This window comes from Poecilia mexicana, unplaced genomic scaffold (genome assembly GCF_051168715.1).
Source record: "Poecilia mexicana isolate PSO_F unplaced genomic scaffold, ASM5116871v1 scaffold_3, whole genome shotgun sequence".
In the NCBI taxonomy this organism is placed as follows: Eukaryota; Metazoa; Chordata; class Actinopteri; order Cyprinodontiformes; family Poeciliidae; genus Poecilia; species Poecilia mexicana.
The window spans coordinates 14668674-14692145 of record NW_028263372.1 but is presented as its reverse complement, the minus strand read 5'-3'; the positions used below and the strand labels follow the sequence as shown (position 1 = coordinate 14692145).

The following is a 23472-nucleotide window of genomic DNA, read 5'->3' as shown; positions in this document are numbered from 1 at the left end:
AACATGTGATTCAAACAGCGATGAGGTTAAAAAAAATCTAAACAAAACAAAACAAAACTATCATATAATCAATAGAAATTCTAATCCAGTATTTCCTTTCTTCACCTTGGTCATTATTGCTACAGCTACTTGTGTTCACAAAACGTATGTAATGTATAAATGTCATCTGACACCTTTCACTGGTGTATTTGCTCTTGATAATTTATTTACTATACTCTTTTCTTTTGCTGGTGCTATTGAACGTGTACAAAACGTTTCTGTCTGTACTTATCTATTTTTTTCCTTTACAGTTTGTTTTTCAATGAGCACCTAATACGGATGACAGAATATGTACCTCTTACTAGACATAAAGACAGAAAGAAATGTTTGCTCTGACATTTGCTTGCGTTCACGTTTTTACCCACACTTCTGTAAGAAATTCTTTTGTAACACTTTAATTCTGAAATTACCGAACTTCCGGTGTTCACGCTTGCCAGTGGACACACCCAGACTTCTTATCTCTATATTATACACAAGCATATTTTAATCACACGCAAACTTAACAGGAAGTCCCAACATTTTTGCGTCACACAACTCTCCCTCCTGCTTGCACACGGATTTTTCTGCAGATCCTGTGAATTATTAAATACTCTGCATTTAGATGTCAAATATTGCTGATGATTCTGGGGCTGCAGTTTACTGACAGCAGATATATAACACTCTAATGACTAATGAGTGTGTTTTACTGAAATCACTGCAGAGTAATTACTTGACAAAGGTTGAAAATGCAGAACTGGTTCAACATGTAATCAGGTATATAGGATATTTCTTATGCAAACCATACATATAAATCTATTTAAAAATGCATGAAACAGTCTGACCAATCAATTTCTTTAGACATGGTAGCATTATCTTTCATATTTACAAGCCCACTTAAAAAAATACATAACCTATCACCTAAAACTAGAGTGGTAAACCTGCAGAAGGTTCCAGATGGATGTTGTTTATTTCAGACCTTCTGTAACCCTGCATTGTAAAAAACGACACACAACGGTTTAATTTTTAAATGTAAATAAAACTATACAAAATGCATATTTTTAAATTTGCTTCAGAACACAAAACTAGGAATGAAAACAGGACATTGCTAGCACTAAAAAAAAAAAACAACCTTCCGAAGTCAATATACAGAATGTGTACATACAAAATAACATGTAAATAAAAAAGTAATACTGACAACTTTGATGTTCCACATGTACAGATCCAGCAAATCCAGATGCTCCTGAATGCATCATTTACAGAAACAGGTAAGTAATATTATGTTGTTTTTTTTTTTTGTGAAAATATGAAATTACCACAATTTTCCCTTCACTCTTTTCAAATCGTTGAAATCAATCGTTTTCTGCACTGAACCAAATAAACGGAATTAATTTCATGCAGTTTTGATTAAAAACGTTTTGTTAACCTCCTAAGCTTCACGTTCCCTGCTATCCTCATTATTTCAAATAATCTGGTCTTAGTTCAAGCATTAATTCAAATACTGCGCCTCCTTGTCTCCAGAAGGGATTGACTCCCACTTTAGCCCCGGCTGAATGCTTTAAATAAAACTGAATCAGAGAGTCAACAGGATCCTTCAAACACATCCACTGTCATCTTCTCAGCTCCGAGGAGCTGAGAAGTTTGTGTCGCAGCTTTAAGATTTCACCTGGCTGACACGCCAGACAGGAAAATGCTGAGATACAAACAAAGGCTAACAAATTGCCAAAGTCCCTGGGTGCTATTCCCCTGAATGAGCCTCCAGGTCTGTAATCAGAACATTTCCATCCGATTCTGTTGCCTGGGAGTTGGTCTGTCTGTAATAGGCGCTGCCGAGCGAGGGGAAGCCACGGAAGCGAGCCGGGTTTCTCTTGTACAGGAGCCACATCGCCCCTGCCAGCAGAGCGAAGATCAATACTGCCACCACCACTGCAGCAGGGATGATGCCATGATGCAAACCTTCAAGAAACATGATGTTTTAGATCAAGGTGAGGCAACTCATGCCCAGAACTCAGAAATAATCAAAATTGTTTTTGGCAAACAATCTGAAAATAATTAACTCGGTATGACTAGCATACATTGTTCCCCGTGTGCTGGTGTTAATTGGACTAACCCTAATAAATGCGTCTATGTACTGTTTTCAAAGTCAGTTTTTATGTCAATTTACCATTAAGGGGTTCCACCTCCACCTCAGAGGCTACATCTGCAAAAGACGAAACACAATGAAGTTTAATACATTGCATCATAAATCATCTTTGGCATTCAGGACAGCTAACTGCATGCCAAAAATAAATTAAGAAAAAAATTATACATTGTGGCAAATCTTCAGTGGAATGTGTCCTTCAGAAACTGAGACACTAACAATCACAAGCACATTGTTAGAATACACAAAGTAGCATCCATCAAAAGATTTGTTTCTGTGATACTGGCAATTACAAACATTAATTTTCACACTCACGTACTGAAATGCTCTTATGGAAATGCATCTAAAATTTACTTTTGTCCAGAAAATATTGTTATTGTTTTTGGTTTCCGTGTGCTAACCCAAAGATTATCATCCGACCGCCCCTTCACAAGGAGTCCTTGTCTACCTGAGACAGTTTTGCAGATGAAGCCGAGCTGCCCTCCGCATGTCGATAGATGCCACACGCCATCCATCACCCTGGTGGTAACACAGGTGTCTGCGGTGAGCTGTTTGGTGTCTGGGCCTTTATCTGCCCAGTTGGTGTAGTCCGTCGGTGAACCATCAACCCAGGCCATCGAATCAGCTGGAAGCAAAGTTTCACAGTTTACAGAAATTCGTTGATCGTTATTCATTGCTTGAACGTGAGTCGGGAATTCTTACTGTCAATGTTGAAGTACATCCCCAACCAAATCATGCGATGAAGGGACCCAGATGACCACAGCTGCTCCAGAACAAAGCGGTTCTCTGTCTCACTTTCGATGGTCAGGATGTCTGAGGTGTTGACTGCAGGGTGAGAGAGGGACAACCAAGTCCCAACTTCAATTACGAAGACGAGTTTGGGTTTCTGTTTTTATGCTTGATTAAAACAGCATAATCAAGCATAACGTTTGAATAAAAAAGGGTAACGAGAGGTTGTTGTACCTATCACAAAAATACTCAACATAATTTCTACACAAAACATATATTCCAATGACAAATCAAAACTATGCTTTGTAAAAAAACAACAAAAAAAACTGATAGATCAGTTTTTAATCTGAATGTTAACCTTATTTGTGTAAAACCTTATGCAAAGTTGCAACAAAGCCTTGCAAATGTTAAATACAACAAAGAGCAGTAAAATATTAAAATAACAGACCGTAAAACCACCATCTAAGAAGTCAATGAGGCGAGACCAGGATTATTTTTACTTTCTGTTTCATCAAGTCTGGACAACTTTAAGTTCTGGGTTTACTGGTTCTGTGGTTCTTAGACTGTGTCTAAAATGTCAAACAAAACATTAAAAAGAAACAAAAACCAAATAAAGGTACAAAAGTTCTCAAAGGGCACTTTAAAGAATCCGCGTTTATTGCAGGGATCCTCCATTACTCATTTGACAAGTCCAAGAGTAACAGACTTTGAAATAGAGCTGATCTAAGTTTGTCTATGTGCCACAAAAGCAGTAAGATGGCCTTATGCTGAACCAACACCCGCTGCAGTGTGTAGTACTCAAACAGGTACAGAGTTAATCATTTGTAATCAAAGTCTTCTAAAAAATAATTTAAAAAAAAAGGCTGAGTAAAAATTTAGATTAGAGTCTGTAAAAGAACAAGACGTTTTAATGAAGTGTAGGAACTGTTAAACTGGGTAAATAGATCTGAATGTCATCAGCGCAGAAGGGATAGATTTATCACAGGTCTGAAGATTGAACCCAAATTTAACAAGGAAGTGAAATTTGCAATCGTATTGACCAACAGAAAATTGTTGTTTTGCATAACGCTTCGGAGCTGGGAACTAGTCGAGTGAGGCTAAAATAAGTCAAGCTAAGTGGACATTGATTAAATATTAAATACTATCTCTGTAAGACAGAACGTATGTGCAAAATTGCAGGTTTACAGGGAGTAATAACATATGTTTTGCTTTTAAGTGTAACTTCAGTGTTAGTGGTTAAAGTTGAATACACTTTCTGATACTTGTATGCTCTTATTCTATAGAAATGCAGTTTTGTTGCAGCTGTTTGTGCAATGAAACCACAAGCAACAAGATAATTTCAGTGGATTTTCAAAATAAAACTCATTGTCTTATGACTGAGTAATATGTCGTGAGATCTAATCTGATGACAGTTGTTCATTCATAAGGCCTTGCATTAGATTAATGTCCTACACAAAAACATTTGATAACTAACAAACTTTTTTTTTTTCTGGTTGTGATTGCTGCTTTTTAAAATTGTACTGTTCTGTCTGTGCAACACGATGTCGTATTTCAAATCAGCTCGAGCTTTTTCACATACAGAGGAGGGTGATTTAAATTTTTTTTTGTGAAATATTTGAATTTCCTGGCTGCACTGGATTAATAGGGAAACCAGCAACTGAAGTCTCAACTTGTGAAAACTCACCTTTCTGTTTGCAGCGGGTTCTCGACTCTTCAAATGTGAGTTTCTCAACCACCGGCTCAAAGTCGTAGCAGCCTCGTCCAAACTTCACCCAGGTGTGCGGACAGGACATCTCATTCGAGACAAACGGTTTACTGTCTGTGAGAGGAAGAAGTGAGAGTGGGATTTTACCCGTCTGATTACATGTAGCGTTGAGTGTTCGGGTTTTCACGCTTCATCACAGAAACGGTACTGACTGGGCAGGGGAACGTGACACAGCGCTCCTGGCAACGGAGTCTCACAGTCTGCTCTCCGCCAGCCTCCGTTCACGTCAATGTACACACACTCTCCAGTCACAAAGTCGTCATCGTCATCATCAGCTGCGTCCCAGTGTGTGTACACTGTGTCGCTGCCGTCTGACCACTTGTAATTGATGCCACTCTGGAAGGATTCACAGTCACCAGCATGTTTGTCAGAAAGCTCCACAAGCAAAACAGGATTTTACTGAGATTTTCAAATCAGGGGTTTGGTTCTTTCTCTACCAAGACATGTTTGTATTTTAAGTTTATTTTTTATCTTTATCTTTATTGCTTATGGCATGATACGTAACATGGCAAAAGGCAGTGATACGATCAAAGTGCTATGGTATTAACACATCTGCAACCAGGCGAAAGAGCAGAGGAGGCGATTTATGGGGAAAAACAGTAACTCTCTCACTTCCTTTGTTTATTTCTCTCTTTTTCCAAAGTCAGCCCACGAAGGCTGAGCAATGACTAACTCCAAATGTTAATTCTCTGACTGTTAAGTGGGAAAGTACATGCCTGCATAATGCACACAAAGTACAGCCTCTGAGATTCGCAAGAGACAAGAGAAACTATGAAAAACAAACTGAACAAAACACAGGCTGTGGATAGATGTCCATTTATGGAATCATTTGGGATTTCCCATAATATCCCATAATACTTTGCAAATCAGACGAGTGGGTAACATTCTCTTACAGGGAGATTTAGTTTAACGCTATATATTTTTTCCTTTGAATTAAGTTTTCCTCGCTTGCACTCACACACTCAGGCACTATTAAAACCTAATCGAGAGTGCGGTGCAGCAGAGTAAGAAGTCCAAAGCAGAGTTGACACCGACTCACATATCCACAGTGTCACACAGCAGACATTCACAAAGCTAAGCAAAACAAAAGGTACGTACATCTTGACTGTACAGTCCAATCCAATGTGGGCCGTCCAATCTGTTGACAAGGACAGTAAGGAAAGCCTGGTGGTAGGCATCTGTAATGCTCACTAGCTCAGAATCATTTGCTATGCACATGTGCATCGCGTCGTACCAACTCATGTTGCCAGACACAACCTTGTAGGTGCTGCTCCTGTACTCAATATTGTCAGGAAGAGGGTGGTGATAGGAGTGGGTGGGGGGTTTGGATGTGTCTGCAACCAGAAAAAAAAAGAAAAAAAGGTACTTTGGACACGGTGCCAAAAACACTGGTAATATGTATCAGAATGATTATTTCACTGTGTTAATGTTTGGTACAAAGTGTGTTCTAGGATATGTTTGGGATTTCATCCACCGATTTGATTTGGAAAACTAAACATCGATTTCATGGAGTCATTACTGAAAGTCTGCCAGGTGAAACTTGGGGTCTTCCAAGGTACAGTCTTGCTCATGTCTGGTTTTCAGATGAGCTATAAAGATGCTAACTTTCTATTATCTGTTATTAATTATACAGATCGTGGTCGTAGATACTGCAGTAAAGTAAACCTCAACCAAAGTAAAATACTTTGGTTGAGGTAACCAACCGCCAAAGAACATCAATACTGTAACCAGTATTGATGTTCTGGTTACATCAATACCAGAACGAGTCATAAACTGCAAATCTGTAAGGTCAAGCGGTCAAACAACAAAAGAAAGAAAGCACACACAGAAACAATGACGGACTGACGAGAGGGAAATAAAAACAAAAAACAGAAATATACATACTCAATCTTACCTTGAGGTTTTTGACAAACAAAGCCATACCCGCTCTCGCTGCACTTCTCATCGTACCATTTCCCAGTGAGGTGGAAATTGTGGTTGTTTGACAAAACTGTGCAGAGCGGTTCATCGGCAGCCCCACTGAGCCAGTCATCCTGCTGAGAGGTCAACGCAAAGCGTCACAAAGCTACGGCCTCCTGACTTCCCAATACGTACGATCCACATGTTACTTCGTGTGCACATGCTCGTCTGTGTTACATGCTAATTTATTTAGTTTGATTAAAAAAAAAAAAAAAAAAAAAAAAAAAACATCACCAAACTCTGGGGCTTACAGTAAGATAACTCTTTGGTTCAACTGGAGACCAGTTGGTGTAGCTGACTGGTTTCCCATTGGTCCATTTCATCGTGTCCTCATCTCGCAGACCGATCCACACACCTACCGAGCTGCCCTGGAGCAGCATGGTGATGTAGGCTGCAGAAATAAATAAATGAATACATAAATAAATAAATAAATAAATAAAACAGACTTTGAGAAGGAAAACAAAGTAGCACTGATGGTTTTTGTAGAAAGGAGAGATCGTAGAGTTCACGTTGCCTCTACCTTGTTCAATCTCATCTTCTATGGCAACCAGGGAGCCTTGAAACAAAGAGCAGATGGACTGGGCGTCTTTCCAACTCTTTCCTTCGTTTGGACTGCCAGGAAGGTGAAGCAGGAGGCACTGCCAATACAAATATTAATCCCACACAAAACAGTAAGACTAACCAGTACTCCCACAGCACTCAAGGACGTGAAGCTAAAAAGGTCAAAGATACAAAGATATTCTGGCCAAACCTCTTTGTTAGTGTTTGAGAGGAAGCAATGACACATTCCGTAGTAATGATGTATCCATGACCCACATCTCTTCCTCTTTTAGCATTATATTAAAGCGGTGAAGAGCAACAAAAGCCACAACCGCTTCCCCCTCCTTTTCCAAATGGCTGACGCTGTATAATCTGAGTTTTTACTCACTGCTACTTCCCACATGGGACTTTAGGGAAACATTTGATCTGAGCAAAGAAACAAAACAAGTGCTATGACAAGGACCAGCTGGTTTATTCTCGTGTTAACAACATCACTCAGAAATTGCAAACACAAACATCCTGCTTTGACCTTAAAGGCAGCTAAGAACCTGCCAATTGTTTCAGGTCTGTGGGAGTGCAGTTCGTTCTTAGTTTTGTTATAGAAACAGTGGTAGAAAAAGGAAAGTCCCCATCCAATCCTGTGCAGAGCTTAGTCTTTCAAGCAATAATAAAAAATGACTAGATTGTGAAATTATTTAAATTCCATCCAGTGCGCGCACAAAACGGCAGCAGATTCCACCATGTTATCACTCATTATACAAAGACTAAGCCAGACCATAATAAAAGTGGACAAAAATAGGTGCACTTGTTGACTCAAAAGTTATGCAAGAACAATTTAGAAAAATGGTTTTCTCTAAGACTTTATTGGCCGCTTGTTGTGGAGGAATTTTGGCACATTCCATTCACGGCGTTGGATGAGTCCTTTGGGATTTGCAGACATTTGTTTCTGCACAGCATCTCAATCAGGCTGAGGTCTGAGTCATTGCAGGACTTTGATTCATTTAATTTTTTGTTTCAACAGACATTTTGAAGCATATTTGCTACTGTGTTTGGGGGAACTTTGCCCTGGTTCACGACCAACATTCAACCAAGCTTCAGCTGTCAGACAGATGTCCTCACTTAACTCCGGAGGATACAAACAACGGTAAAAACAACCTGATCTTTTTTCGGCACTAGTTGCACGAGCGCTAATTTGTACCTTGTGTCCGAAGTAGAGCCACTTCTCTGGACACGCTCCAATGTAGTGTGGCTCCTGGGGAGTCTCCACCACAGACACCGTCCTTCTCTTGCACACGTAGCCGTGAAGTTCGCTGCATTTCTTTACCGACCACTTCCCTGCAACATCCAAGTGAAACCTCACCACTGGCCTCTGCCATTTGAATATGAATGGCCATACTTGTCTGCCCGCGTTTACCTGTTGAAGACATGGAGAGACACGCCCCGCTTTTTTTCAGGTCACTGTTTAAACCGCCATCAGCCCAGTTCTGAAAATCTATCTCTGTTTTGTCGCTCCACCTGGAGAAAAGAGAAAGAAATAGCACCGATATTGGTTTAACTAACGGATTGATTTTCTGATCTTAATTATGCTGTCAGTGGCTTGTTTATTGAATCTGGGTTACACCTCACTGCTTTTGACACAAGTAACTCCTAATGGTGTTTTTCATCATGGATATGAGGCACATCAACCACCTGTTGAGGTTCCTACACAAAACTTTTCCAGACTTAACTCTCCTGAGTCCCCTGTCCCCAGAGTTTGCTTTAAAACACCAAACTTTACTGTGAATTGACAGGAGGTGTTTTGTGTGCATGTCAGGATTCCAGGTTGTTTACATTTTTTCAGTATTTGTATTATTTACTTCCTTGTTTATTCATTATCAGCCATAGCTTTATGTCTATTGCTTTTGACCAGTCTTTTCTTAGTTGTTGTTTATGGCTTACGCTAGATCATGTTTGTTGTTTACGACTTGTATTTGGTTATTCTTTATCCATGTGTATTTTGTCTGTTTCCCAGTTTGTTTACTCCTTGCTTCTCTTCTATCTATATCTCTCCCTCTCGGCATACGTTCAGCTGCATCCTGTTTCTAATTAGCACCGGTTCATTGTTCAGCAACCAAGCGCTGAGTATTTAACCCACTCTCTCTCTTAACTCACTCCGTACTCGTCTCTTTCGTTGTCTCATGCTACCCGGTTTCTGTTTGTTCCCTGGCTCCCTGTCTGTCCTTTATAATAAGCATCATTCCTCATCAACGCCAAGCCCATTAATCATGACAGTGCAGGCTTTAAATATGAAAGATGCGAAGCAGGAAGTAAGGAAGGAAATAAAGAAAGGGAGGGTATATTGAAAGGAAAAGGGAGGAAGATAGACACAAAGAGAGGCAGAAGGAAAGACACAGTAAAGGAGTGGAGGGAGGGCACGAGAAAGGAAATCAGAACACAAGAAAGGAAGGACATGAGGAAGTAAACTAAAAGGTCTTTAAGGTCTTATAGTTATTGTCTTATTGGTGTAACATAGGAGGATGCAAGGAGAGATAGAAAGGGATGAAAGAAGTTGAAAAGGAAGAAAGGATATAAGAATATTTATGTAATGGTGTAAGAAATAAAATATAGGAATATGTATATTTTTTCCTACCCAACTGAGACCTGGTAGAAAATACAAAATCTTGTGTTGCCATATGATAAACAGCACTTCTCTACTTAGTTGTGAAATTTTAACACAGAAGAGATCAGCAAAATTCATAGTTTTTTTTTCTTCACTTTTTTACCCCCCAGTCATTGTTCTTTGATTTATCCTGGATGGGTTTTTTTTTTGGTTGTTTTTCTTTCCTTCCACTTGTTTTTTTTTTTAGCTGAGCCTCTCTTCTTGCTCAATACTTGTCTTTCTTTACAACTTTTCTTTGCCTCTTGGTCTTCCCCTACTTTCTTTCTTTCTTTCTTTCTTTCTTTCTTTCTTTCTTTCTTTGATGCTGTGTTCAACTTGGCTCCAAAGTCAGAACTTGAATGTAGGAAAAATGCTACACTCAAGCTCAATGTGTGTTAATTGTGAGTCGGAAAACCTGGCTGGGTACGCTATCCGACGCAGTGCCAACTAGTATTCGGAACACAAGCTTATACTGATGCATTTATCTCAATTTCATGCATTGAATCACTGAGGAACATGTTCACAGCAGAGGTTTGCATTCCTTTGGTTTAGCGTGTTAAAGGAGCTCACACAAAGGGTTTATTCTGCAGCAGGCATATGGCTGTCATTCTGCATATTGAATCAAGGCCCTCGGGGACATCCAGCTTTCCAACTTGAAAGTTCCCCAGGCGTTGTGAACTTCCAAGTTGGAGAGTTAAGAATTTCAAGATGGGTCATTTTCAAGTTCCTATCTTGAAAATGTTGATATCTGACTAATAAACAAAAGTATGGCAAGTCTTAGGAAAACTACTTGAAGGATCATTATCAGTGGGAGTTAACATTTTATCTTTCTGACAGGGTGTCCAGCCTGACGTATTACACAGATTTACACATTTTTCAGTTTCCAGCCAACAAAATACCAGAGGTTTGACTTGCTGTTGTTGGTTGGAGTGTTTGATATTTTCTTGGAAACTATAACTCGATTCTAGGAATGATGTCTTCAGCTGAATGCATCTCACGTGAAACTGAGGCAGAAAATTGCTGACAACAGACCTATTACCACAGATAGAAGCACACTAGCACCATAATATTATAGGGGATGATTTAATGCCATCTAGGCTATTAGAAATGCAAATAAACAGCTGATTCCCGCAACTTCGAGGTGTTTGATTTTCCCACCTGCCATACTGAGTTCACCTTCAAAACAAATGCGAATTATATCTCTGGCTACATGAAAAACAGAATTCCAATTTCTACACAGATTTCTACATAAAATCCATTCAGCAGATTTAAATACTCACACACCTGACCTCCTCTCCAGGTGGGCCAAAGGAAAGGCCAATCCACCAGTCGGTGTGTCCCAGGGAGAACTGTGAAAGGAGCAGGGATTAGCAAAAACTTTACTTACACTCCACAATAGCAAGCCCTTCTCACACGCCTGAAAGATCATGGGCAGCCATTCAGGCACACTCCATGGTCCCTGATTTACTTCTTTCACCGCCCTGTTTTGTTTCCACTATCCCCTCACAAGCCTCAGAGCCACAAGAGGCGTCTTTAGTCTGATCCAATAGGCTACTGCCAACAGAAAGCTTTATTCTTACCCGTTCTGTGTTTGGGCACTCGAGCATTTAAGTGTCCGCATGTAAGAGCTCGTCGATGTGTTTCTGAAAACACTGGAGCTCGCGAGAGAAATGAGTGTTATTGTCTGCACGCTTGTTGATTTTCCAATGAGAGCATGAACTGAATAATGGCTCGGCAGTGCCATTGAGTGGCGGCAAACCTCTCTGATTAGACAGAGGCTGACTGTGTTTGTTTTCAGAGAGATAAAGCATCAATGTTTGTTTGGATTATTGTTATTCGGTGATGAAAGACTGAATAGGTGTCGAACGCTGCTTTATTTTAGGCGCTTAGGAGAATTACTTTAAACTTGCAAAGTGAACTACTTATTTTATGTAGTTCACTCAAAGTGAAAAGAAAATGCTGACAAGGCATTGGAATATTGTGCCATAATGAATATAAATACAGCTTCACAGATATTTACAAGTGGCATCTTGTCGATGCTAATCAGTGTGTGAACAAGGCCGATGACAAACCCGTCGTAAGCGCTCCTTGATGAATTGCGACTCTTCCCTGGAGTGAATGGATAGCAGGTGGGCTCCCATCATCTGACAAGCCAAAGAGACTGCGTGCCAGTTGTAGGGTTGATTAGCCAGCAAGTACTCGGCTCCTCGGTAAAACACCCAGGCCTGGCTCTCTGTGGGGGGAGCAAACGCAGAGAGAAGATGTCTCCAGAGAACAAAATACAAGTGACAAATTAGCTCACGATTATCATCTCTGATGCAGAAGAACTGGTCCATGCCTCTGTCTCCTCCAGACTGGACTATTGCAACACACGTCTCATTGAGACTCCTAGCAAGAACCTGCAGAGGCTCTAGTATAACTCTGCATTTAGGCTCCAGATGAGAGTGAACAAATGTTACTTCCATATTACTGCCACCCTCCTCTCTCTCCACCAACTTCCCATTTCCACCAGGATTGAATTAAAGATTTCCTTCCTCACTCGCCAATGCAACTATGGAAATGCCCCTCTCGCTCAAACCTTCTCCACACACCAAAACCAAACTGCTGCCTTCTCCCTGACACTCTGAGGGCATCACAATCCCTTCAATAAAGGTCTTAATAAGACAATTCTTTGTAGCTGATTTTTGGTTCACTTTCTTGCATATTTGTTTTAATCTCTTTTATGTATTCATTTATTAAATAAATTTTATCCATTGTAATTGCTTATTTTGTTTTTGTAGTGCTTGATATAAAGGCAATTAGAAATAAAATCTATTATTACGATTATTATTATTATCATCATCATCATATTGTATGAGTTTATGGGGTTCATAAGTTTCTTATTTTTTCCAACTCCTTTTCGGGCACGTCAAGATTACTGTGATACAAAAATATGTCTTTTGCATTTCTTGTTTTTGTGCATGATTTTGTACTACTATCATGTTCTAAATAAATAGTCAAAAAAATAGTCAAATCATCGTTATTGTAACAATCTTGCTATTTCTTGACATAATGCATCATGTCAGAAATGGGCTCCTTGAGGAACAGAAGTTGTTGTCCTACAAAGACGATGAATACATTGAGAACCAACGTCACTGTGGCGGTGCAGAAATGTAGGTATCTCTGTTGGTCCTCTTCTATTTAAGCAAACAGAAACACGAAAATCTAGATGCTGCATTAGTGGCTCTAAGTTAGTTTTCAACTACAGATCTGTTTTCTTGTCTTACATCCGGATGCTCTAGTGTGACATCTAGTGGCAATCAATTGTGAAATTCATCCAAAGTCCCAAACAAAAATCATCTTACTCACGTTCAGTGTACCAGTAAGGCTTCTTCAGCTTATCACCTGCAGCGCGAAACAAAGTTTACTAAGCCAGGCGGCACAGATGTGTGTTTATATATGGTGCAAACGGCGTGGAGGGAAAAAGTGTGAGCGCGTTTACCTCTGGACAGCTTGCAGATCCACTCGTGTTTGGTGTCACAAGGCCGTGGCATCATGTTGTCAGTCAGGTCGCTGTACACAGCGCAGTCCCTCCTGTCATCCTCCTCGTTCTTATCTTCAATGAAAGACGTCACTATCTGCACAAAGATTGGCCCGGCTGGTATAAAAGCTGTAAAAACTGTCTACATATTACAGCCCAGACAGGCTTTCTGCAAGCTGAGGCAAACATCTCTGTGTTCTTACTGGAGAGCCGTCGGACCACTCCCAGGCTCCAGGGTGGTCGGGGTCTCTTTTATTTAAGCCAACCCAGAACCATCGGCCCTCTGTTCTACAAAATAATACACAGGGAAGAAAGAAAAAACAAGCACACAGAAATTTAACGCTACATGAGACGGGTTTCCCTTTGGAAAAAAAAAAAAAAACTGCGCACATCAACATACAATACTGGCTCCTTTCACAGAAGTCATTAATTTTATAGCAATAAAATGCCTTATTAAATTAATACATGGTACTTTTTATATAATTAAGTTGTGCGACTTTGTTATGAAAGTTTAGAAACCTTTTGTTTTTTATTTTTCTGTTTCATCCATTTGTGTATGTAAGAGTGTAGGGAAACTGCTTTTACTGTGTTTCAAAGCTAGAGAGAAAAAAAAAGCATATTTTAATCCTCACAACAGTTCTGCACCACTGAGCCTCAAGGGGCGATACTAACCCTTCAAACATGGTGCTGAGCAGGTGCTTAACAAACACCTGCTCCTCGTAGTGCTGGAAACTGGCCAGCTGAGCCCCGAGGGCTTGGCAGAAGAAGTCTGCTTCCACCCAGGAGCGCTTCATCAAGACTTTCTCATCGTGGAACACCTAGAAGAGCCACACATCAGGTCAGCGGAGCTTAAACTGGGGAAATGCCGAACGTTATGTCACAGTGTTTTAGCATGCATCCTGTGTGTGCCTTTAAAATGCAAAAAAAAATAAAAAAATAAAATACAACGACAAGGAAGTACAAGTACATTGCATCCCTGAGATCGAAGCCAATTCTGTACGTTTGTCCCCCGAAGCGTTGGTATATTCTTATTACCGACGTTTCCATCCCCAAACACCTCCGTAACAAAACCAGGTTGTTACTTTTCAGCAGAGAAAATGTTTGTTTAAAAAAACTATATCAATAACCTAATGGGCAATAAAAAAATAACACACAGGGGGGGCAAGCTTGGCTTTTCACTTTAAAAGCAAAGTTTTTAAAATGACAATGGTACATCAGCCTTTTTGTGCCTGATTATTTCTAAGATGCATTTAATGAACTTCCTTATTGAATAAATAAAGGAGAGTCTGCATTTTGTGATCATACTAACTTATCTGGAAACTGATAAAATAGCACTTTAAGAAAATAAGTGCCATCTACACTTACAGGTTAAAAATAAAGAGAGAGTTTAATTTTATACCTTAAAACAGTGGAGCAGTCCAGAGTGTGATTCCCAGCCTGGAGGACAGGGGGCGTAAGCATCAATGTGGCGCTCTGGCAGGCCAGCATCACTGTGGCCGCTGCTCATCTTGCACACTGACAAAGCCTTGTGGGATTTGCAGTCTTTCACCTCCCAGTGACCCAAAGCAGGACCGCCAGACATGACGACACAGCCACCAGCACTGACTGGATGAAAGGGAAAGTAAGCAAAGGTTAAGGATCCACTGATATCTAAACCGGTGTTTTCTTAACCAGTGGTTACCAGGCTGATGCTTGTTCCAGTTTGAGAAGGTGAGAGGCAGAGAGGAGCCGTTGTGAGGAAGCCATCTGTACTCCCCCTTCTTCTCCTGGTCCTTGAGGCCGATCCAATAGTTCATGCTGCTGTTGGTTCCATTCGCGCTCAGCAGACTGTTGACGAAAGCCTGCTCAAACCTGCCGCAGTGAGGATGAGAGAAGAGGCTTGAGACAGACTTAAGAGAAAAAAAAAGTAGTTTTGTTAACATAAACCACTGGCTTAATGAATCACCTGTTCTCCACAGTGAGGAGAGAAGCCATGCAGTAATATCCCAACGCCGCGTCTTCAAACGTCTGCTCATGACTAGTTACTGTGTAACAGGACTGACCGTGTCGCTTCCAACCCTAGAAGAATAATCAGGAATTTTAAAAAAATAAATATCAATCAAATAACAGAATTTCAAAATGCTTTGAAGAATATATTCACTAACAAATAATTATTGAAGTGATCACAGAGACGGGACAAACTGATACAGCTCAGGAACATCGAGGCTTTCTATCTCAGGAAGCTAATAGAACATGCTAATTTCAGGTTTTTTGAATTGCAGCCAGGACGAGAGTTTTCCTTGAAACACAAGAACCTACAACCGCATTTTCTGATCTTGTATGTAGGTGTGTGTGGGTAAACAATTGATTCAATTCGATTCAATTCAATTCCTCCTCTGTGCCTTTGTGTAGTTTTGTGCAACAGCATTACTTAAAAGTGTGTGGTGCAGAAGAGAGGCTGTTTAGAGACGTGGTGTGAATTTTCCTATTTAACCCCCATTAAAGCCTCAAACCACAGCTGCCTTATGGGATCCAGAGGCTCACCCTCACATCTGCTCGAAGACACATTTCTGAGCCTTACCTTTCCGCAACACAAACGACGCAGAGAAAACAGAGCTTTGTTTGGAGTACGTCAGGCAGGAATCAACAGAGACTGCTCGTGCACGACGGTTGATATTGTGCCCTTTGGGTAATTTTTTGGCCTCGTGTTCCTTTCGAACCAAGTAGCCTGATGACTCAGGAGGCTGATATTCTTGTAAACAGAGTCAGGGAGAACCGTGAATGCCAGACAATACGTCAGCGGGCGGGTGAATCAGCTCTTTGTGCTTCTGAAGGGGCAACTTGTTGGACTAAAAGTCGAGCTGTAATGGGTGTGTGGCTCTTTGTGGTGCGTGTCCCGGCACACAGTACAGCCAATCCACCTTGTACACAAACCCCCCTTTTTTTCATAATAGATAGTTTTTAAAGTAAACTATTTTTATATTTCTACTACATGAGAAATTCAGGGCTATATTTTTAGAGTTAGAGAAGGAAAGAAAGAAACAAGAATAACCTTTTGCTTGAATTATTCTTTTTTGGGGATTTTTAAACGTCTTCTGTAAGCTTTGGAAGACATTCAGCACTTTCAGTGTGAATGTTGTGTAACCATGTAATGAACCACGCGTCCTTCACCACTAATTTGAGCCCAGGTTGCAGTGTGCCATCTATGACTCCACTTGTTTTGCTTCCCAAACACACAGCAGGTAACTACATGCTGAAGGGTAAGTTGTGCGTTCAGGTTCCTACCGCAGGGCATCCTTCATCCCAGGTTCCTCTGTGCTGAACTGGACTCTGGCTTTCTCTTCTGCATACAGCAGGGTGTTGCTCATGACATGGGGCCAAGAGCCAGTTGCCTTTCTGTATCAGAGGGAAGACTTGAAATCTGACAAGGGCAGCAGCAAACTGCATAGCTTTGTCTCAAAGCGCCGCGTCTCACCTCTGTTTCCATTTTGACGCAAAGTGACGAATCTGTCAGGTTGGGCACAGGCTGATACTGGTCCCAGAGAGTCAGAGTTACTGGTGAACCATCCGACCACTCTACACCTGGCGATGACCCCGGCTTCCACAGACCAATCCAGACCTCTGTGACTCCCCTGGAATCTGCCAAACACGAGAAAACAAGGAAAACTCAAATACCAGCAGCGATTCAACATGAACTGCGACAATAACAGACAGAAAAATGGGCTTGTGAAGATCCAGGCGGAAGCTGGTGAGATACTTTGTATCTACATGCTCCGAAGGGCCACTCACTGTGGAAGAATTTAAAAAACTAAATAAATACAAAATATATATCTTCACAAAGGACAATGGCCCTAAACACACTGGCAAAATTGTTACCCAATGGGATAAGGACAACAAAGGCATTGTTCAGGAGTGGTCAACACAAATCCCTGTTCTCAGAAACAAGAGCCACACACATTGTCATACAAACTATAACAAACTGTTGTGTGAAGCTAGTTGAAGGATCGCCACAGTGTTTGACCACGATCATACAGTTTTAATGGGAATTCTACCAAATAAGAAGGAAATGTATTGGACCTAAAAACAATTTTAAAAAATAAATTAAAAAATCTCAGAAAATGTATGTTACATTTATCAAGTACAAAAACTGTTTTATTTTTGGAAAATGTGTTTATCTATGTTATTTTTCATTTTTATTATTGTTATTACTGAGTATATTTCATAAAATAATAGCAATATTATCACATTCAGGACAATATTAACTAAATATTCAGCAGTCAAAGTCTGCTAAATGTTTTTCAAAGGGTCCTTCATAAAGATCAACAGAGGTTTATCTCAAGACAACCATTAAAATGACAAAAAAGTGAAAGATAATCATGATTCCTTGGCTTTAGCCAGAGACCTTAAACATTTAGAAACACAAATGTTATCTGATAAAATACAGCACGTCTGCTGTCTGACACTCTTACGGTTAGCCAGCAGGTTAAGCAGCATCTCCACCTCTGACAAGGAACGAAGACTGATGAGCTTTGCCCCCAGAGAGCCACAGGCTCGGGACGACTCCTTCCAGCTTCCAGACTCTTTTTCCGCCAGCACATGGTAGCAAAAGCCATTATGAGGCCACCAGCCATCAGCGCACTCGGTAGGGATGTACTGCCAGTTCTCTGAAAAGGGGGGAAGAACCAATATGTGCGAGAAATGAACCAAGACGACCAGAACAAGATGGACCAGAAAAACAAAAACACAGGGTACGGTCAAAAGTTCCCTATCCAGCTGTTCTGCACATGGGGAGGGACCTGGACTAAACCAAAAGCAACAACACGTATAAAAGCATGCCTTATGAGTAATCCCTGCTCTTAAGACTCATACCTGCCACGAGAAAAAGCAGGACAGCTCCCACCCTCGTTAATGACTTGCGTCTGTCTCTTGTGATTTACCAGAATCTCACCTAGTGGCTCGACTGTGCCGGTGTTGTTCGGTGTCTTCTTGCAGATGTAAGGCAGGGCGGACTCGCAGGAGAGACTCTGCCAATGGGCTCCATAGGCAGAGTTGTACACTCCGCACGGCATGTTGGTCTCTAGCGGACCAGCGACTAGAGCTGAAGGACGGAGTAAATGTTGAGCCAAATGTTATCCGACATAAAGTTGGGAGGACAAGCGATTTGAGCAGCAGATTTTGTTCACAGATTCTTTTTAAATAAGCAATACCTGCAGTAAAATTCACCAGTGACAAGGGAGCGCCATCGGACCACTTCCATCCGTACCCGTCCTTGAGGTGGTTCAGTCCAATCCACACCATCGCACCAACATTTGCCAGTCGATCTAACCGAAACATAACCCGAGTAGGAGCGCAAACTGTTATGCAGTAATATCTAATGTTACAATAAAAAAACGCATCAGAAGCTAACATGAGTGCTTCAGCAAATGTTTCCTATGCGATGCCCACCTCGGATATACCTGTGCTCAGCCAGGCTGGTGATGCTCAACAGATCCCCTCCTTGAGCGCGGCAGGTGGCCAGCGCCTGACTCCAGGTGAGGATGGTGTACAGGTTGAACTGGTAGCATGCGCCGAGCTCCTGGTTCGACTCCCAGAAATGATCGCAACTGGAAGCTAAAAGTTGGTCGAGGCACAAATTAGACACTTAATAGCTAGAGTTAGAGTGACTGGTTCTCACTTTTGTGCATTTCATCCTCAAGTGTCTGCCACAGTTTTCACCTGCGTTTCGGTGTATAAGTGTTATTTATTGAACTTTACTTCCTTACTTATTGATTTATTGAACTACTTGCTTTTGTGATCCGTCTACTTCGTGGTTTGGCAAACTCCAGTTCTGCTACGCTACTATTGAATGACTCGTCATCAGGGCTCTGCAGGGTAGAACGAAGTGCTGATAAGGGAATTCAGCCATTTGATTCAGCTGTGGTGGAGCAGAGATGAATCCAAAAGATGGATGCTGACGGCTCCCGAGGACTAGAGCTAGGCACCACTGATCCAGTATATATTCATTTTCCCATGTAGGCAATCTATTAGGCTCATTTTAACTCCTCGCATCCCCACCCTTAAACCAAAGCTTGACTGTTTGTTTTCAGACAAACAGACAAACTGCCTATGACTCTGCTTGCCTTTGTGCAATTATGACAGTGTTTGTTAGCTGGACTCATGTTACCTTTAACTGGACAGAAGCCCCATCTTTCAGACCGATCGTAGCGATCAGTGGTGGCACACCAGTGAAGATTATCCTCCCGGCCCTCAGTTGTGCACTCAGCGTACCACTTGTTGTTGTAATTAAAAGGAAAAACACAAGAATATCCGTGTGCATTTCCCAAAAGAGTGTGGATTTCTACAAATCAAACACAATGCATTAGAAATGACACGGGCAGAATCTTGTATTTCTACAGCTTGATCAGTAACTAATTTACCTTCATATGGATGTGAGCAGGGGCCTTCTTTGGGAGTGCTGTGCCTTTGCCACTCGTGGTAAATGTTCTTTTTTGCCACCACCAAACGTCCGGCAACCGTCACCTTCCACTCCGATGCCCCATAGAGCATGTTTCCGTGGCAACGCCACCACAGCACCAGATGGGTAGCGTCGCACTCGAACATGCCCAACGGCTGCGTTGCGTCCGAAGCGTTAAGGCCCAGGCACATGCTGGAGCCTAAGTTGAAGAGTCGGTGCCTAGAGACCCACTTCCACAGCATGCGGCGTGTGGGACGCTCGCAATCGCCCAGCACCACATTGGAGCCGTTCACCGTCGCGCAGCGCTTCAGCGTAACGCTCTCCAGGACGAAGAGACCTTTTCCTGGAGGGAGAGGGAGCAGAGATACTCTCATGTGGATTGTTGGGGAGAAATATGCGGCAGTACAACAGGCAAACTTGGGTTTTTTTGCGCCTCAAAACTCTGTCACCAAGACAGGAACATTTTTCACAAGAGGAATATAAAATTGTGAGCAAACAATTCCTCCACAGGTTACTGTGTAAATACATGCTGAAAAGAAAAAAAGGGATGTGTGCCGATTATATAAGGAAGTTAATGAAAGAATGAGGAGAAATTCTAACTTCCTTCATGTCACAACTGCATACCAAAGACTGCACGGTTGTAGGTGGAAATAAACCTTTAACTTGTTTGTGTATTGAAAAATTATTGGTTTTAAAAGGAGTGTTCGGCAAGCAGAGGAAGGTATCAATCAAATGTCTGCATGACCAAAACTATTTTCAGTGTCCAGACGTCCTTGCTCTATTTTCACTGGTAAGAACTACGATGCAGCAAAATACAATGTACATAATTAAATATGTTAAATATTAAATGTCCTGAAGTGGGATTTTATAGTGGATGAAAACAAAACTGCACATTGGAAATTGTCACACTTCACTGTCAAGCTGAAGTAAAACATGCAACATTTTCAGAAAGCCCATAAATTAGTGCCAAAACAGAGAGGAATTGTGGCGCAGTTGAAATCATAAATTTTGTGGAAGTGATGACCAAAAATGCAAAATATTTAACAACTTAAATAAAGGAGTAGGATTTCTCCCTCCCCCACTATCTCACAAAGTTTTTTCTATTGCACTTTGCAAATTAGAACTGCAATCATAGAAACTGCTGTGATCTGGAGTTGTAGCACGTAAAGCAAAAAATGTGTCTCATCCAACTGTTTGGGGCTTCATTTGTCGTCTTAATTTCTAAAGCACAGTGTATTTTTCTCTAAGCAGCAGCTTGAGACTCCAGGATACCAGTTATTACAAAAGATGATTGAGCATAATGTACCCAGATTTGGCCATGCAGACTTATTTGTGCTGTTTCACTAAAATATAAAGGTTCTTCCTTTTAAGACGATTTTAAAGTAACAGCTTAAGTGTCCTCAAAAACCTGCAGAAACCCCACGGAATTACTCAATTTAGCAGACTCCAAAGTTACACATGTCATAACTGTCCTATGAAAGAAAAAACGTAAATAAACAAGTGGTGGTGTGCTTTTCTCTTTAGCAGCTTCAGATGGGGAAAAAAAATGGTTGAAAATAATTTAAAGTGTCTGTCAGAGCTTAGAGCATTTTTCCACTGCACCTAAATTAGCTCAGCTACTTTCATGCTTCTGCCTCAAATATTTGTTTTTTTTTTCTTCTTCTTCTTTTTGCATGAAACTGATTGTACTTGGATTGAACAGGATTCTTGAGGAAACAGATTTGGACCTGCTCTGCCAGGAGGTCCAAAGGCAGCTATCTTGGTACTGCTTTTTTGACCTTTCATTCAATTTAGTGCCCAATTCTGGTCTTCTGAGAACACAATCCTCTAGGTGTCACAGGTCAGTAGGTGCTGGTGTTGACCCTGCTACAGCGTCTTTAAATTAGGCCGTACCTTGGTGAGTCATTTGAATCGGGTGTTTTGCAAAAGGGAAACCTGGAGAGTTTAAGAGAATGATAGTCCACTCCTTACTTTTATGTAAATTAACTAAAATAGTTTAGAAATCAAGAGTTGCTTTAACTGAGAAGGTTGAACTGATCAAACTTTCTCTAGCCAGGACCATTCCGATGAATGAGATGTAGGTCCGTCCGATTAATCGTTGAATCTTTTGTTGCATCATTAATACAATTACTCTTTACTTGAGTAAAGTAACCAAATAACATTATAGGTTTTAATTATTCACAGGTCAAAAGTTTCAGCTTTTCCTGAGCTGTATATCACATAATTTGTTTTTGAAGGCCTTGAACGTTTTCATTAGTTTTCTCAGGCAAAAAAATAAAGAAAGCTGTAACACCAAGTTCCTTTAAATCAGAGCTAAAAACCAACTTGCTCAGAGTTGCCTTTGATTAGAAGTAAGTTAAACATTGACGTGTATTTGCTTAATGATTTTACAAAACGTTATGTTTATGGCATGTTTCATAATTGGTGACCTTGTGATGTTTTTATGATGTTTGAACTGCCTTGTTACTGAAAATGTGCTACACAAATAAACTTGACTTGTTTGTTTGAAGCCGGAGCTTCTGTGGCTCTCATGACTGCAATCAAAGAGCCACTACAGGAAAGGAGGAAGGTCTAAAGACAGCGGTATTTTTAGTCACACACAACACAGCAGCGAGAACACACATCCTACCCGACTTTAGCATGAAGCAGCGCAGTTATAAAATATTCTGCCTGCAATTAATCTGTGCAGCCTGGTCGTACCGCGCAGGGCTATGAAAGAAAGACAAGCGGTCTGCAGCTGGAGGATGGATAATAACTTACTGTAGAATTCAGCGAGCTGGTTTTTCCCCAGGACCTCATCGTCCTCTTCGCTGTTACACAGGGAGCTTCTCGACAAGAACAGCACAGTTAAATAAGTAAGCGCCACAAGAGCAGGGACCGAGTCCATACATCGACAGGAGCGCAGAAACATTTCGACAGATGGCTGAAATGTTGGAGAGCCGAGCGTCTGCACATTCCGGGGCTTCGCGTATTTTCGGGCTCGCCGCTGCTTTTTTTTTTTTTTTTCTACCCCCCTTCTGTCTCTCCCTTCTAGAAAACTTTCTCTGGAGTGAAGTTTTTCTGCGGGGAACCAGCAGCGACGTCACGTCTGACGGAGGAGCTGCTGCTGCCGCCCGGGTCCGAGCGCTGCATTCCTGCCGCTCTGCTGTGTTTTCACTGGGACACGGCCAGTCGACTTTTTTACTCCCAAAAGACAAAAAGTCCATCAATATATGGCGAACGTACAGGGAACATCCGCCGATGTGTCAAAGACTTTTCTTTCATGGTTTCCTAACAGCAATGCGGGGAACGCTGGTGAGGGGTTTGCAGAAATGGCACAGACATTTTCTAAAGGTATCCCAAAGAGGACCATTCGTCACATCGAAAAGTAAACGAAAGAACGGAATAAAATTAATATTTACATTTCAAGATCTAAGAAAGTATTATATGAGAAAATTTCAAGGTTATAATTTATGCAGACGCGATTCGGCAAAGTAAGCCAAAAAAAAAATAAATAAAAGGGGACTCCTTTCTACATAACATTTTTATAACAAAATTATTTAAACTCAAGCAACAGAAAGTTGCGTCATTTTTGTTCTTTGAGCTTCATGACACAAGCTTGTTCTCTAGACGGTTTCCTACAATTTATGACTTTTCAAAAGATGCACCTCTACCTGCAGAAATTTGTGACGATGCCACGCACCGTGTTATGTTTTTAATAATGCGATATACACACAGTTTTAAAAGACATTAA

General features: G+C 41.1%; 1 protein-coding gene across 2 annotated transcripts; it reads right to left on the bottom strand.

The window, feature by feature from the left end:
- Positions 1 to 217: 217 nt before the first annotated feature.
- pla2r1 (phospholipase A2 receptor 1) lies at positions 218 to 23260 on the bottom strand. Of its 2 annotated transcripts, none has more exons than XM_014981925.2 (30): positions 22500 to 23260; positions 19702 to 20082; positions 19449 to 19622; positions 18731 to 18895; positions 18493 to 18606; positions 18234 to 18383; positions 17755 to 17949; positions 16761 to 16924; positions 16571 to 16681; positions 15252 to 15364; positions 14988 to 15157; positions 14706 to 14911; positions 13979 to 14124; positions 13510 to 13594; positions 13268 to 13403; positions 13135 to 13170; positions 11859 to 12019; positions 11071 to 11135; positions 8563 to 8663; positions 8347 to 8483; positions 7129 to 7246; positions 6860 to 6999; positions 6544 to 6685; positions 5748 to 5983; positions 4802 to 4985; positions 4569 to 4703; positions 2858 to 2980; positions 2604 to 2780; positions 2180 to 2215; positions 218 to 1971 (listed from the first exon to the last, which is right to left on the bottom strand). In XM_014981925.2, the coding sequence occupies exons 1-30, from the start codon at positions 22648 to 22650 to the stop codon at positions 1754 to 1756; spliced, it is 4470 nt and encodes a 1489-aa protein (XP_014837411.2). In that variant the 5' UTR covers positions 22651 to 23260; the 3' UTR covers positions 218 to 1753. The 2 variants fall into 2 exon arrangements, with proteins under 2 accessions (XP_014837411.2, XP_014837412.2); XM_014981926.2 differs by having other exon boundaries at positions 6544 to 6682.
- Positions 23261 to 23472: the final 212 nt, after the last annotated feature.

Coding starts and splice junctions, on each gene's coding strand:
- pla2r1 (XM_014981925.2), bottom strand. CDS start 22,650: ATGTTTCTGCGCTCCTGTCGATGTATGGACTCGGTCCCTGCTCTTGTG. Junction 19,623..19,701: donor CTGCTCACATCCATATGAAG/GTAAATTAGTTA, acceptor TTTGATTTGTAG/AAATCCACACTCTTTTGGGA. Junction 17,950..18,233: donor CGGCACAGTCGAGCCACTAG/GTGAGATTCTGG, acceptor CCCCCTTTTCAG/AGAACTGGCAGTACATCCCT.